This window comes from Mobula hypostoma, chromosome 11 (assembly GCF_963921235.1).
Source record: "Mobula hypostoma chromosome 11, sMobHyp1.1, whole genome shotgun sequence".
Classification (NCBI taxonomy): domain Eukaryota; kingdom Metazoa; phylum Chordata; class Chondrichthyes; order Myliobatiformes; family Myliobatidae; genus Mobula; species Mobula hypostoma.
In genome coordinates, this window is record NC_086107.1 from 8,400,499 (window position 1) to 8,416,112 (window position 15,614).

General features: G+C 39.4%; 1 protein-coding gene across 5 annotated transcripts in view; it reads left to right on the forward strand.

Annotated features, from left to right (window-relative positions):
• The window catches only part of elp4 (elongator acetyltransferase complex subunit 4), a 237,335-nt gene that overhangs the window by 80,836 nt on the left and 140,885 nt on the right, over nucleotides 1–15,614 (forward strand). For all 5 annotated transcript variants that reach the window (XM_063061632.1, XM_063061635.1, XM_063061633.1 and 2 more), the window contains 2 exons: nucleotides 11,208–11,292; nucleotides 12,755–12,943. In XM_063061632.1, coding sequence (XP_062917702.1) covers nucleotides 11,208–11,292; nucleotides 12,755–12,943 — 274 coding nt within the window. The remainder of the gene's footprint in view (nucleotides 1–11,207; nucleotides 11,293–12,754; nucleotides 12,944–15,614) is intronic.

The following is a 15,614-nucleotide window of genomic DNA, read 5'->3' on the forward strand; positions in this document are numbered from 1 at the left end:
TATTTGATATGTTCTTGATGGTCTAGTTTTGGGAATTGCTTGGAAACAGCACCAGTGGAACAATATAAGACTTGCTGGTTACCAGGATACCAGGGTGCTTACTGTTTATCAGTTGACAGCTTGATCAAAATTAAGTGTTAACATGATTTTATCGTGAAAGTTTCAGTTATATTAGGAGTAACTAAGCTGCTGAAAATAAATTAATTTTTATGTTATTGGCAGATTTAATTCTACCTGTAAAACTTATTTCTTAGACTTTTTTCTTTTTTCACTAAGATTGCTGGGGGATAGGAACTGAATTGAAGAGACGGAGGAAGAGGTGGTTGGCTCACACATAGCGAAAGCTTGTAGACAGTGCGAGAGGGAGGATAGGCAGGTGATAGAGAAGGGACGCGCTCAGACTGATGGTTTGCAATGTGTCTATTTTAACGCAATGAGTATTATGAACAAACAGGATCAGCTTAGAGTGTGGATCAGTACTTGGAGCTATGATGCTGTGGCCATTACAGAGACTTGGATGGCTCAGGGGCAGGAATGGTTACTTAGAGTGCCAGGCTTTAGATGTTTCAAGTCAAGTCACTTTTTATTGTCATTTCAACCATAACTGCTGGTACAGTACACAGTAAAAATGAGACAACATTTTTCAGGACCATGGTGCTACATGAAACAATACAAAAACTACACTGAACTATGTAAAACAACACAAAAACTACATTAGACTACAGACCTACCCAGGACTGCATAAAGTGCACAAACAGTGCAGGCATTACAATAAATAATAAACAAGACAATAGGCACAGTAGAGGGCAGTAGGTTGGTGTCAGTCCAGGCTCTGGGTATTGAGGAGTCTGATGGCTTGGGGGAAGAAACTATTACATAGTCTGGTCGTGAGAGCCCGAATGCTTTGGTGCCTTTTGCCAGATGGCAGGAGGGAGAAGAGTTTGTACGAGGGGTGCATGGGGTCCTTCGTAATGCTGTTTGCTTTACGGATGCAGCGTGTGGTGTAAATATCTGTAATGACAGGAAGAGAGACGCCGATGATCTTCTCAGCTGACCTCACTATCCACTGCAGGGTCTTGCGATCCGAGATGGTGCAATTTCCGAACCAGGCAGTGATGCAGCTGCTCAGGATGCTCTCAACATAACCTCTGTAAAATGTGGTGAGGATGGGGGGGTGGAAGATGGACTTTTCTCAGCCTTCGCAGAAAGTAGAGATACTGCTGGGCTTTCTTTGCTATGGAGCTGGTGTTGAGGGACCAGGTATGATTCTCCACCAGGTGAACACCAAGAAATTTGGTGCTCTTAACAATCTCTACGGAGGAGTTGTCGACGTTCAGCAGAGAGTGGTCGCTCCATGTCCTCCTGAAGTCAACAACCATCTCTTTTATTTCAGAAAGGACAGGGAGGGAGGCAAAGGAGGTGGGGCATGGCACTGCTGATCAGACATAAGTGTCACAGCTGCAGAAAAGGAGGATGTCATGGAGAGATTGACTACTGAGTTTCTGTGGGTGGAAGTTAGGAACAGGAAGGGGTCAATAACTCTACTGGGTGCTTTTTATAGACCACCCAATAGGAACAGAGACATCAAGGGGCAGATAGGGAGATAGAAAGGTGTAGTAATAACAGGGTTGTGTTGGGCACGTGACCAAGTGGTTAAGGCGTTTGTCTAGTTACCTCAAGGTTGCTAGTTCGAGCCTGAGCTGTGGCAGTGTGTTTGTGCCCTTGAGCAAGGCACTTAATCACACCTTGCTCTAGTCTGTGCAAGGAGTGGCGCCCCACACGGACTTCCAATCTGCGCCTTGTAAGGCATGAGAATGCCGGACACAGGCCTCTCATGGTCTGAGTCGACGTTCCCTCCCTCCCTTGGTGGGAGATTTTAATTTCCCAAATATTGATTGGTATCTCCCTAGAGTGAGGGATTTAGATGGCGTGGAGTTTGTTAAGTGTGTTCAGGAAGGTTTCTTGACACAATATATAGCTAAACCTACAAGAGGAGAGGCTGTACTTGATCTGATATTGGGAAATGAACCTGGTCAGGTGTCAGGACTCTCAGTGGGAGAGCATTTTGCAGATACTGATCACAATTCTATCTCCTTTACCATAGCGTTGGAGAGGGATAGGAACAGACAAGTTAGGAAAGTGTTTAATTGGTGTAAGGGGAAATATGAGGCTGTCAGGCAGGAACTTGGAAGCATAAACTGGGAACAGATGTTCTCAGGGAAATGTATGGCAGAAATGTGGCAAATGTTTAGGGGATATTTGGGTGGAGTTCTGCATAGGTGGAAACGATAGGGTCTTTTAAGAGACTCCTGGATAGGTACATGGAGCTTACAAAAAGTAGAGGGGTATGGGTAAGCCTAGGTAATTCTAAGATAAGGACATGTTCGGCACAGTTTTCTGGGCTGCAGGGCCTATATTGTGCTGTAGGTATCTATAGGTACATTCTAATGAGACAGGGAAAGGATGGTAGGGTACAGGAACTGTGGTGTACAAAGGCTGTTGTAAATCTAGTCAAGAAGAAAAGAAAAGCTTATGAAAGGTTCAAAAAACTAGGTAATGATAGAGATCTTGAAGATATAAGGCTAACAGGAAGGAGTTTAAGAATGAAATTAGGAGAGCCAGAAGGGGCCATGAGAAGGCCTTGGTGGACAGGATTAAGGAAAAACCCAAGGCATTCTACAAGTATGTGAAGAGCAAGAGGATAAGGCATGAGAGAATAGGACCATTCAAGTGTGACAGTGGAAAAGTGTGTATGGAACTGGAGGAGATAGCAGAGGTACTTAATGAATACTTTGCTTCAGTATTCACTACAGAAAAAGATCTTGGCAATTGTAGGGATGACTTACAGCAAACTGAAAAGTTTGAGCATATAGATATTAAGAAAGAGGATGTGCCGGAGCTTTTGGAAAGTATCAAGTTGGATAAGTCACCAGGACTGGCCGAGATGTATCCCAGGCTACTGTGGGAAGCAAGGGAGGAGATTGCTGAGCCTCTGGTGATGATCTTTGCATTATCAATGAGAGGTTCTGGACGATTGGAGGGTTGCAGATCTTGTTCCCTTATTCAAGAAAGGGAATAGAGATAGCCCAGGAAATTATAGACTAGTGAGTCTTACTTCAGTGGTTGGTAAGTTGATGGAAAAGATCCTGAGAGGCAGGATTTATGAACATTTGGAGAGGCATAATATGATTAGGAATAGTCAGCATGGCTTTGTCAAAGGCAGGTTGTACCTTACAAGCCTGATTGAATTTTTTGAGGATATGACTAAACACATTGATGAGGGTAGAGCGGTAGATGTAGTGTATACGAATTTCAGCAAGGCATTTGAAAAGGTACCCCATGCAAGGCTTATTGAGAAAGTAAGGAGGCATGGGATCCAAGGGGACATTGCTTTGTGGATCCAGAATTGGCTTGCCCAGAGAAGGCAAAGGATGGTTGTAGACAGATCATATTTCGCATGGCAGAAGGTGACCAGTAGTGTCTCAGGGAACTATTCTGAGACCCTTACTCTTTGTGATTTTTATAAAAGACCTGAATGAGAAAGTGGAGGGATGGATTAGTAAATTTACTGATGACACAAATGTTGGGGGTGTTGTGGATAGTGTGGAGGGCTGTCAGAGGTTACTGCAGGACATCGATAGGATGCAAAACTGGGCTGAGAAGTGGCGGATGGAGTTCAACCCAGATAAGTGTGAGGTGGTTCATTTTGGCAGGTCAAATATGATGGCAGAATATAATATTAATGGTAAGACTCTTCGCAGTGTGGAGGATCAGAGGGATCTTGGGGTCCGAGTCCGTAGGACACTCAAAGCTGCTACGCAGGTTGACTCTGTGGTTAGAAGGCATATAGTATAATGCATTGGCCTTCATCAATCGTGGGATTGAGTTTAAGAGCCGAGAGGTAATGTTGCAGCTATATAGGACCCTCGTCACACCCCACTTGGAGTACTGTGCTCAGTTCTGGTTGCCTCACTACAGGAAGGATGTGGAAACCATAGAAAGGGTGCAGAGGGGATTTACAAGGATGTTGCCTGGATTGAGGAGCAAGCCTTATGAGAATAGGTTGAGTGAACTCGGCCTTTTCTCCTTGGAGCGAAGGAGATTGAGAGGTGACCTGATAGAGGTGTATAAGATGAAGAGAGGCATTGATCATGTGGATAGTCAAAGGCTTTTTCTCAGGGCTGAAATGGCTAACATGAGATGGCACAGTTTTAAGGTGCTTGGAAGTAGGTACAGAGGAGATGTCAGGGGTAAGTTTTTTTACGCAGAGAGTGGTAAGTGCGTGGAATGGGCTGTCGGCAACCGTGGTGGAGGCAGATACGACAGGATCTTTTAGGAGACTCCTGGATAGGTACATGGAGCTTAGAAAAATAGAGAGTTATGGGTAATAAGGTAATTTCTATACTAAGTACATGTTCGGCACAGCTTTGTGGGCCAAAGGGCCTGTATTGTGCTGTAGGTTTTCTGTGTTTCTATTTGCATGTTAGGCTCTTTAACTTAGTGCTCAACTATGTTTTGTGTCTTAGGCAATGTATGCATTTCTTTTGTTATAATTTATTAATTGTCCATAAGACATAGAAACAGAATTAGACCATTTGGCCCATCGAGTCTGCTCTGCAATTCAGTCATTGCTGATCCTTTTTCCCCTCCAACCCCATTTCCCGGCTTTCTCCCCGTAACATTTGATGCCATGTCCAATCAAGAACCAATCAATTTCTGCCTTAAGTACACCCAATGACCTGGTCTCAACAGCTGCATGTGGTAACAAGTTCTCCACTCTCTGGCTAAAGAAATGTCTCTGCATCTCTGTTTTAAATGGACGCTCCTCTATCCTGAGGCTGTGCCTTCTTGTCCTGGACTCACCCACCATGAGAAACATCCTTTCCACATCTACTCTGTCTAGACCTTTCAACATTCGAAAGGGTTCAGTGAAACCACCCCCCTCCCGCCATCCTTCTAAATTCCAGTGAGTACAGACCCAGAGATAACCCTTTCATTTCCAGAATCATCCTTGTGAACCGCCTCTGGACCCTCTCCAATGCCAGCAGTTTTTTTCTCAGATGAGGAGCCCAAAACTGTTCACAATACTCAAGGTGAGGCCTCACCAATGCCTTATAAAGCCTCAACATCACATCCCTGCTCTTGTATTCAAGATCTCTTGAAATTAATGCTAACATTGCAATTGTCTTCCTCACCACAGACTCAACCTGCAAGTTAAACTTTCGTGTGTTCTGCACAAGGACTCCCAAGTCTCCTTGCATCTCAGATCTTTGGATTTTCTCCTCCTTTAGAAAATAATCTGCTCATTTATTTCTAATATCAAAGTGCATCACCATACATTTTCCAATATAGTATTTCATTTGCCACTTTCTTGACCATTCTTCTGATCTGTCTTAAGTCGTTCTGTAGCCTACCTGTCTCCTCAATACTATCTGTCCCTCCACCAATCTTCGTATCATCTGCAAACTTGGCAACAAACCTTCTGTTCCATCATCTAAATCATTGATATACAGCATAAAAAGAAGTGGTCCCAACACAGATCCCAGCGGAACACCACTAGTCACTGGCAGCCAACCAGACAAGGATCCTTTTATTCGCACTCGCTGCCTCCTACCAATCAGCCAATGCTCTAACCATGTTATTAATTCTCCTGTAATACTATGGACTCAACTTGGTAAGCAGCCTCGTGTGTGTCAACTTGTCAAAAGCCTTCTGAACGTCCAAATATACAACATTCACAGCATTCCCTTTATCTATCCCACTTGTAATCTCCTCAAAGAATTCCAACAGGTTTGTCAGGCAAGATTTTTCCTTAAATAAAGCATCCTGACTTTGTCCTATCTTGTCCTGTGTCACCAGGTACTCTATAACCTCATCTGTAACAGTTGACTCCCAACATCTTCCCAACCACTGAGGTCTGCTAACTGGTCTATAACTTCCTTTCTGCTGCCTTCCTCCTTTCTGAAAGAATGGAGCGACATTTGCAATTTTCCAGTCCTCTGGCACCATTCCAGAGTCCAATAATTTTTTGAAAGATCATTGCTAATGCCTCCACAATCTCTAACGCTACCTCTTTCAGAACCCCAGGGTACAGTTCATCTGGTCCGGGTGACTTATGACCTTGGGTCTTCCAGCTTTTTGAGCATGTTCTCCCTTGTAATAATAACTGCACTCTCTGCTCTTCCTTCACATACTGCAACAGCTGGCACACTGCTAATGTCTTTCAAGGTGAAGACTGATGCAAAATTCTCATTCAGTTCATCTGCCATCTCCTTGTCCCTTGTTATTACTTCTCCAGCTTCATTTTCCAGAGGTCCTATATCCACTCTCATTTCTCTTTTTTTTACATACTTGAAAAAGCTTTTACTATCCACTTTAATATTGTTTTCTAGCTTGCTTTCATATTTCATCTTTTCCCTTCTAATGATTCTTTTAGTTGCACTCTGTAGGTTTTTAAAAGTTTCCCAATCTTCTATCTTCCTGCTAATCTTTGCTTTGTTGTATGCCCTCTCTTTTGTTTTTACATTAGCTTTGATTTCCCTTGTCAGCCACAGTTGTACTATTTTGTCATTTGAGTATTTCGTCATTTTTAGAATACATCTGGGCTGTACCTTCCTAATTTTTCCCAGAAACTCATGCTATTGATGTTCTGCTATCATTGCTGCCAGCAGCTCCTTCCAATTTACTTTGGCCAACTCCTCTCTCATATCACTGTAATTTCCTTTACTCAACTGTAATACTGCTACGTCAGACTTTACTTTCTCCCTATCAAAATTGCTTAGAATTTATACCCAAACATCAGCCTTTCTGCCTAACTGATCCAAATCAATACATTTGCCCCACTAAAGGATTAATTGGAATTGTTTTTGGCATAATTACTGATATCATGGAATAAAAATAATACCTTTATTTATATAGCACCTTTCATACATTAAGATGCAGACACAAAGTCCTTTACGTAGATTGTAAAGCTAAATCAATATAGTCATAAAATATGAGACAAAGTTAAAAATCATAAGTAAAGGCAAACATTTTATATAGGACATATTGTAATCAAATATACCAAATTATATAAATATAATCAACATCAACAGGCATTAAGTAATCTATAAGTAGGCAAAATTTTAAAAAGTAAGCTTTTAGAAGTTGTTTTGCAATGCAGCACTGAACTAGCCTGGCAAATCTCAGTCAGTAGAGTATTCCAGATTTTTGGTGTGTAAGAGCAAAAGGCTGCGGCGTCAGTTCTTATCTGCTTGGTTCTAGGAACACTAAGCAAGCCAGTATTCCTGATCTAAGATTACAATTAGGGATCTAAGGGGAGAGACATTCCTAAATATATGGATTTGTTTTTTCTGTTTTTTTCACCATAATACTTCCTATTTCATTTGACTTTAAACACTCACTTACTTGCAATGATTATCCTAATGGCTTTCTTGCTGTCTTACTGCAAGGTGAATTTTAAGAATGAATCAAGCTCTTGTAAGCAATCTTAAGCAGATTTTGCCTGCTTTTGCAGATAATTTGACGGATATTAGCACAACAGCATTGAGTATGAGAGTTGCAAACTCATTTTCGCTGTGTTGGTGCATGACGAATTGTGCTATGCAATGACAATAAAGATGTTTCATTTCATTTCAATGATTATCTCTAATGAGGGTAACTATGCATGGAACTAAAACCACCAATACAAACTTTTGTACATATATCAAGCAATTATCTTAAGTTAGTAATTTTACTGGAGGCCTTGATGGTCATCATTTTAGTTTGCAAGAATTAAGAATAACTTGCTTCCACACCAGTTCTTTGAGATCTGTGATAGCTGATGAAGCCACAGGTAGCTCAGGAGATGCAACAGTGTGGGAGGTTGTGCCATATTTTCCATACAGCCCATTTATACCCGCCTTCTGTTTGATTCCAATAAATGGACTTAGTTACAAATGTTTTCCCATTTTGAATGGTCGTGGGCCAGAGATTCTCAAAGGTTGGTAGAGATGTTATGGCATTTAAGAACATCTTTGAGTCTTTTCCTCCATCCAGCTGGTAATCACTTGCCATGTCAGGGTTTGGTTTAGACTGTCTGTTTAAAAAGTCCATTTATGGATTGGAACAACGTGGCTTCCTATCCGAGTCGAATGAATGGAGTTAGGACATCAAAACTTCGGAGATGTTGACATAAGTTTTCTTATCTTGCCAATGAAGTTTGAGGAGATATCAGTAGTAGTATCTTCCCAGTGTCTGCTTTAAGTTGTCCATGTCTTAAAAGCCAACAAGTGTACAGATCACCATTTCCTGATAGATCATGAGCTTTGTCATTGCTCTGACATCTTGGTATTCAAACACTATTTTTCTCAAAACCACTGGAGCCATGCTGGTGCACTGGAGGTCATGGTGAATTTCATCATCCATGTCTGAAGTGGTTCCTTGGATATGGGAAGCATATTTTCCATGATTTTGCTGTGGACCTTTATTGTTGAAGGACAGTGTTATACAGCAGGATCATAGAGGATATTTGCTTTACAGATGTTAAGCATAGGACTTATTCTCCTGTATGTTCCAATGAGCAAATGGAAATGACCTGGAGCTTGTGCAAGTAAATAAGCACTATTTGCCTGCTGCAGTTCAATAACTTAAGGGGTGACCTTGGTTCTAGAGGCAAGGTGTGGTAAGGTGAATGTTTTTGTATCAATCCTCCTTTAAGTAAGTTAATTCTGTCCCTTGTTTCCTTGCATTCCACCCCACCTCAGTATTGTAATTTTCAAACAATCAGTATACCAGGCCAGCCTCAACTCTTGATACTTTAGAACATAGAAGAGTACAGCACAGGAACTAGCTAAAAAGCAAATCAAAAACACCCAAACACTAATCCCTTCTACCTACACCATGCCCATATCCCTCCATCTTCCTTACATCCACATGCCTATCCAAATGTATCTTAAAATCCTCTGATATATTTGCCTCAATGCCAACCAGCACATTCCAGGCATATACAATTCTCTGAGTAAAAAACTTAGCCTCTCCCCTCAAATGTCTTGATCTGACATTTTTTTAAAAATTTAAACTTCCCCTTTATCCTGGTTAGTTAATTAATTTTAAATAATAATGAAATAGAATTCTTAATTTGCATTTATTACATATTATTACCTTGCACAATGCAAACATTATTTTTGGCACTGTGTTATATTAATTTGAATTGATTCTAGATTTCATAACCAACTCTCAGTAACTGCTCAGAATCAGAATCAGAATCAAAATCAGGTTTAATATCAGTGGCATATGTTATGAAATTTGTTGCTCTTGGCTGATCAGATTTCATTTTATTGAAGAATTTAGAGATAATTGTGGATTATTCGAAGGACTCATAAGCTTATTATCATAAGCTTCTCAAGGTCTGATCTTTTTATGTCTAGCAGGTTTGCTTGAAACACTTAAGTGTTATGTTGTTCTTTATGTAAACTTTTAGTATGTTAATCTAAATAATACTGTCACTTACGGTATTTGATTTAGAAATGTTATGGAATTGTATCATCATCAATTGAAAAGAAGGAATGCCAAATTTATTTTACAAATATTTCATGCACTGTACAAATACTTTTACTATTTCCATTTAAAAAAAACGAATTTAGCCATTCATGATCACCAATTTCTAACTTAACACATTTAAAGCTTTTAAAGGTTTCTCTTAAAGAATGAATAGTTCAGGGAATTATGGAACTAACAAAGCACTCTTTCAATTGCATGAAATTTCACATGAAGTAGAATAATAAATATTCAAACTCCTATATGTTCCCACATGTAAGCTGGGAGAAACTAATTTGTGCCTTTTGTCTGAGTTATTTAATAATTTATTTAGGAGGAGATTTTTTTTTGCCTGGCTTGTTCTTTCATTTTTTTTATATTCTATTCAATGTCTTTATACTTTGTTTAATATGCTATTTGTAACCTTAACAAGTTGACCTATTAAAAGCAAAGAAATTACTTGATATTACTGTATATCTGCTTCTTACTTTATATATTCAAAAATTGGAAGTGAATATTTTTCCACTAATATTCATATTTGTTCAGTTGTCTGCCATCTACCTGTAGTTTATAATGGATATTTGCATGTCACTTCAATTTTATTTTCTTGACCAAAGCAGCAACATATTGTAGTGTAATCATCAGTTTATTTTGGAAGGAGTCAGAAAAAAAACATTTTGCTAAATGTTTGTATTAAAATTACAAAATTTCAGCAAGATGAGCTCAGGTGATGAGGACTTTGATCAGGTGTGCTTGCTGTGGCAGTTCATTAACAATATGTTAATTAATCTACGATTTAACACAGAAATGCTGTGGTGGTTTCATCTTTTAAGTTGCTTCATTAAATCATTAATTTTCTAGGAGGTAAGTGAGCCTGACATAATTAAGGCATCCTTGTCTCTGCAGAATATCCCTTTCATATGGTGTCAGGTCACTGAGGTAGTTAATAGAAGCGAATGACTGCTGACTCCCAGGGTGCATTTTATTTATATGGCTGTGCTGTGAACTCAACTTATTAGTTCAATTTTATTTTTCACTTAAGCAATTTAGAATGAAATTAAGATTTTGCTTTGGCTTGGGACTACAGGTTATAAATAGAACTAGAGCTGCAGAAACCTGGGTGGAAGGCAAAGGACGTGTAGTTTGCTTAAAAGTTGTAAAAAACTACTTTTGCAAGTTGTTAATTTGTAATATAGCTGGAATAGATTAATATCCAGTCCATGAAAAGTATTCACTCATTCACATCTAATGGATCAGTGGTATTCCAAACATAATAGTAATCCTAAGCAAAATCTTTATTGTTTAAGTCATGTGCTCATCAGAAGTCAGCTGTATTGGCTTTGAGTTGAAAGTATCTTAGTTTGGGGAAATCCATTTCATCAGTATTATCTACATTAAGTAAAGGTCATAATTTTCTCTTAGAAAGGGCACGCTCTTTAATATTAAACTTACACAGTGATATCAGGCCCTTCAGCCCATCAAATGTGTGCCAACTATCAACCATTCATTGACACAAATCCTACATCAACCTCATTTTCTAAGTTTTCTCAGCAACATCTGCCCCCACCCCATATTCTGTTCATGTGTGACATTGTAGATTTTTCTCATTAAATGCATAAAACTACCAATGGAGTGCCAAAGTGATTTTTTTTTTAAATTTGTGACTTCCATTTCACACTTTTTTTTGATAGTAACATGAACTTTGGTTACGTCAAGCTGCTTAGAGCCATACAGAGAGTCATCCGTGAGGAAGGATTTGATGGAACCGGTCCCCAGGTATGGTGCACAAGCCCTTAGTGTCTTCTGTAATCAAGTAACTAATGTTGTTTTCATAGCGCTCTCCGGGGTGCAGCCGGAAGGGCTTGGAATAATCAACAATGAACAAGCTGTTTCTAAGCACAGCTGAAGTAAACAAGCATTGCAAAGACAGAGTGTGGGTCATATGTTAATATGCATTTGCCTCACGTTTTGAGCTTCCCTCATCTCTATTGGGTACAAGCATTGATGTGCATAAGCAGTGTGCTTTGGCATCATTAGTCACTGAGCACCTAAAAAGGAGCTGTCCATTCGAGAAAGTGGCTTAGCCTGACTCCACATTAAGCTACATTAGGCGTTTTACATTGATGTTGTAATGAAAATATCTCTGTTGTAAAACTTGTAGCCTTGACAGAACCATGACCAAGAAAATCTTTGTTTTGTTGCAGGGAAAAGCTTAGTTAATTCAGGTTTGTTGGAGGCTGTGCAGTCAACATTTCAACAATGTTAACTAAATTGGCTGAGCCTGGGCTTCAAACTGAAGAAAAACTTCAGAGCAACTTTAGCTCTTACTAATACTTGTATCTTAATTTAGCTTGTTATTGCTCAGCTCACAATCTCTACTGAGATTTCGACACAGATCTGGACAGGCTGTCTTTCCCTGTGGAGGCAAAACCCCTTTGGAGAAGTAAATTGGTCCCTGACAGACACCTCTCCCCTTCCCAGTAGTAACCATGGCAACAGGCATGTCTTAACAGTTCCCACAGTACAGTGTGCCTAGCTGTTTCTGTAGCAAGATGACAGGTCTTCCAAAGCAGGGTATCTCAAAAAGCGACAGCATATGTGGTGAAGCCATATATATGTACACACACTGGGTCTTTTAGCAAACTCATCTGATTGAGTGGGTTTGTTTGCAACTATGTTTAATTTTATTAAATATCTTTGTAAACAATTAAATTTTACACATTTTCTTCAGTTGATTTCTGTCTCATTTTGCTTCTTTATCACAACCAGCCACATATGATCAAACAAAAATTTACACAATGCTCTTTGTGTGTCTAGGCAACTGGTCTCTCCATGTAAGTAAAAGTATAGAATAAGCTATCCTTTTTGGTAGCATGAATCGTTTGTGATTCCACAGGCAGCATTTGTTAATAGAATCCTAGCCCAAACCAGCTGGAAGTCTAGCATACGCTGATCCTTTCTTGGCACTTTGCTAGCAGCTATGTAGGCTTTGCAAAAGTGCAGCTCTTATTAAGGTTCTACTGATATCCTTCCCTGTTGATATGCCAAGGAAACAAGCTGTTTTATGAGCCGTTAGGCAGCTGGAAAGCAAGTCCAGACAGAAATTTCAAAGCCTCGTCACCTGTCCAGTAGCTGTTGTAGCTCTTGTATGTTAGAATGCAAACTGGGTAGGAAGGGTGTCATTTATAAGCAAACCCCTGCTGTTTTGTCACATTCATTTGCACCTCTCTTCCTACAGACTAAACAGAGGAACATCCTGCGGATAGGAATCCATTCACTTGGCTCAGTATTATGGGGAGACGATGTTGGCCTTAATGAAAACCCTGAATCTGCGTACAGTCTGACTAAATTTCTGTATGCACTCCGTGGACTTCTCAGAACATCTCTCTCTGCTTGTATTATTACCGTGCCAGCATACCTCATCCAGGTTAGACTCCTTAAGTGGAATACTTTATACAGTACATGATTATTCTAATTACCTTTTTTGTAGCAGTCTGGTTGCAGTGATAAAGCCATGTTTCCTCAGAAAATCTTTGCTTATGTTATGATATTTCTCACAGAACTGTGGCTGTCCAGCAACAAAACCTTAGAGCAAGTTCATTATTTCCAGTTTATAGAAAGTTCTGTTATACTGCCATTCAATCTTCATAAAATGCTACCACTGATTTGTATCCCAAATCTGTTTCCCAGCAGGGTATGATACAATAGATTGAGTGTCACCTTAGATCCACCGGATGGTGGTGGGATCAGATGAGACATGATTGGAAAAAGGGAAAGGTAATCTCTGATCAGAATAAACCAGGGAGGTGAATGTGCTGTTGTCCTGTTTGAAAGTCAGTTAAGCAACAGAGGATGAACTTGGATATGACATGGTGGACAGGGAGTGAAATATTCTTCAATAGACTTTGGAGTAGGGGATATAAGTATATAATTTGTACTATTAGTACCAGAAACACGTTGCATCTTTGGGAAGAAAACTGCAAGTAACATTTCTTTCCAAAGACTCTCCATCAAAACTTTACAAGATTTCCAGAAGTTGCAATTGTGTGTGTTTTTTTACTTTTGCTTTTGAATTCAGGCTTCTGTTTACACTGATTGTTCCAAATCTGTTTGCGTGCATTTCTTCTGAAACTGATATGATGAGTTCATGAACTATGTCTGATAGCAAAGCAGGATGAAACTGAACTCTAAAGCTAATTTTTATCCCATATTGCAAATTAAAATCTACTTGTTTCGTGTTACCCAGAACAGCCCCATTTCCCTGACTTTGTCCTACACTCAGTGGCCACTTTATTAGGTACCCAAAGTCACCACTGAGTGTATGTTCGTGATCTTCTGCTGCTGTAGTCCATCCACTTCAAGATTTGAAATGTTGTGCATTCAGACATGCTCTTCTGCATACCACTGTTGTTACAAATGGTTATTTGAATTACCGTTGCCTTCCTGTCAGCTTGAACCAATCTGACCATTCTCCAGTGACCTTTCTCAATAACGAGGCATTTTCACCCACAGAACTACCACTCATAGGGTGTTTTTTTGTTTTTTTGCATCATAAACTCTAGAGACTGTTATGCGTGAAAATCCCAGGAGAACAGTAGTTTCTGAGATATCATGCCACCCTGATTGGCAACAACAGTAAGTCTGTGGTCAAAGTTACTTAGATCACATTTCTTCTGTATTGTGATGTTTGGTCTGAACAACAACTGAACCTCTTGAACACGGCTGCATGCTTTTCGCTGCCACATGATTAGCTAATTTGATATTTGCATTAACAAGCCAGTGTAAGGTGTAGTTAATAAATTGGCCATTAAGTATATGTTCTGCTACTGTTTTTGCAACAATAATTAATCAGTGTGTCAATGTATTGTTTCAAAAAGATGTGAAAGTAGGTAGCTATAATGTCAGCTTTTTTTGTGATGAATAACTTTGCTTGACAATAGCTTCAGAATTGAATAACTTTTTTAGGAATCCTATTAACACATTAATAAAGGAATATGCACTTATGGCTTGCACATTTAATGGGTACAAATACTTAATGTAGCAGATAATTATTGAGTACATTCATTTATTTAAAGTCCAGTATGTTTTGGCAGTAAATGTTTTTTCAGCTGTCTTTTAAGGTAAATGAACTGTTCAGAAAGTAGAGCAGCACCTGATCATTTTTGAGAATTACAAAATCATTCAATTTATTATAGTTTGAAAAACATAGCAATGTCATTATTTTAACTAATCATAATTTATTTTATTGTCTTTACCATTGATACATTAATAAATTATAATTAATATTCACATTTTGTTCAAATTATTAATAATACTGATAAACTCTCATTTATTGCTCATTCCTAATTCTCTGATAAAGTGAACTGGGATGCCTCCTTTGGCTTCCACTCTTACCTCTGGAGTCTCAAAAGAATCGCCGCATAACCATCTCTTCTTTCTCAATTACATGCTACTCCTGAACAGCAACATTTGAAAGTAGTACTGCCTTCAGTTGTGTGCTTGACCTGAAATCTTCACCATTGAAACCGCCTGCTTCCAATCCTATAGTTACAAAATAAGAGGGCAATCGTTCAACGATATGTAAGAATTTCTTCGCACAGAGAGCAATGAATCTCTGTAATTCTCTTCTCTGGAGTATTGTGAGAGTGAGATCATTGATGATATTGAAGGAGAAAATAGATAAATTGTTGAAAAAAAAATTGGAGAACTCCAGGGTACGAAGATCTGTCCCAAAAGTGAAGTTGAGGCATAGTTCAGGTCAGTCACGATCACATTGGAGGTTAAGGTAGGCGTGAGGTGACAATTGACCTAGTACACTCAGTGGCCACTTTATTAGGTACAGGAGTGGAACCCAGTGTGGTCTTTGGCTGATGTGCCCATCCACTTCAAGGTTCGACACGTTGTGCATTCAGAAATGCTCTTCTCCACAACACTGTTGGAATGCATAGTTATTTGAGATACTGTTGCCTTCCTGATAACTTGAAGCAGTCTGGCCACTCTTCCCTGAACTCTCTCATAGACAAGGCATTTTCACCCAGACAACTGCTGCTCACTGGAATTTTATTGTTTCTCACACCGTTCTCTGAAAACTCTAGAGA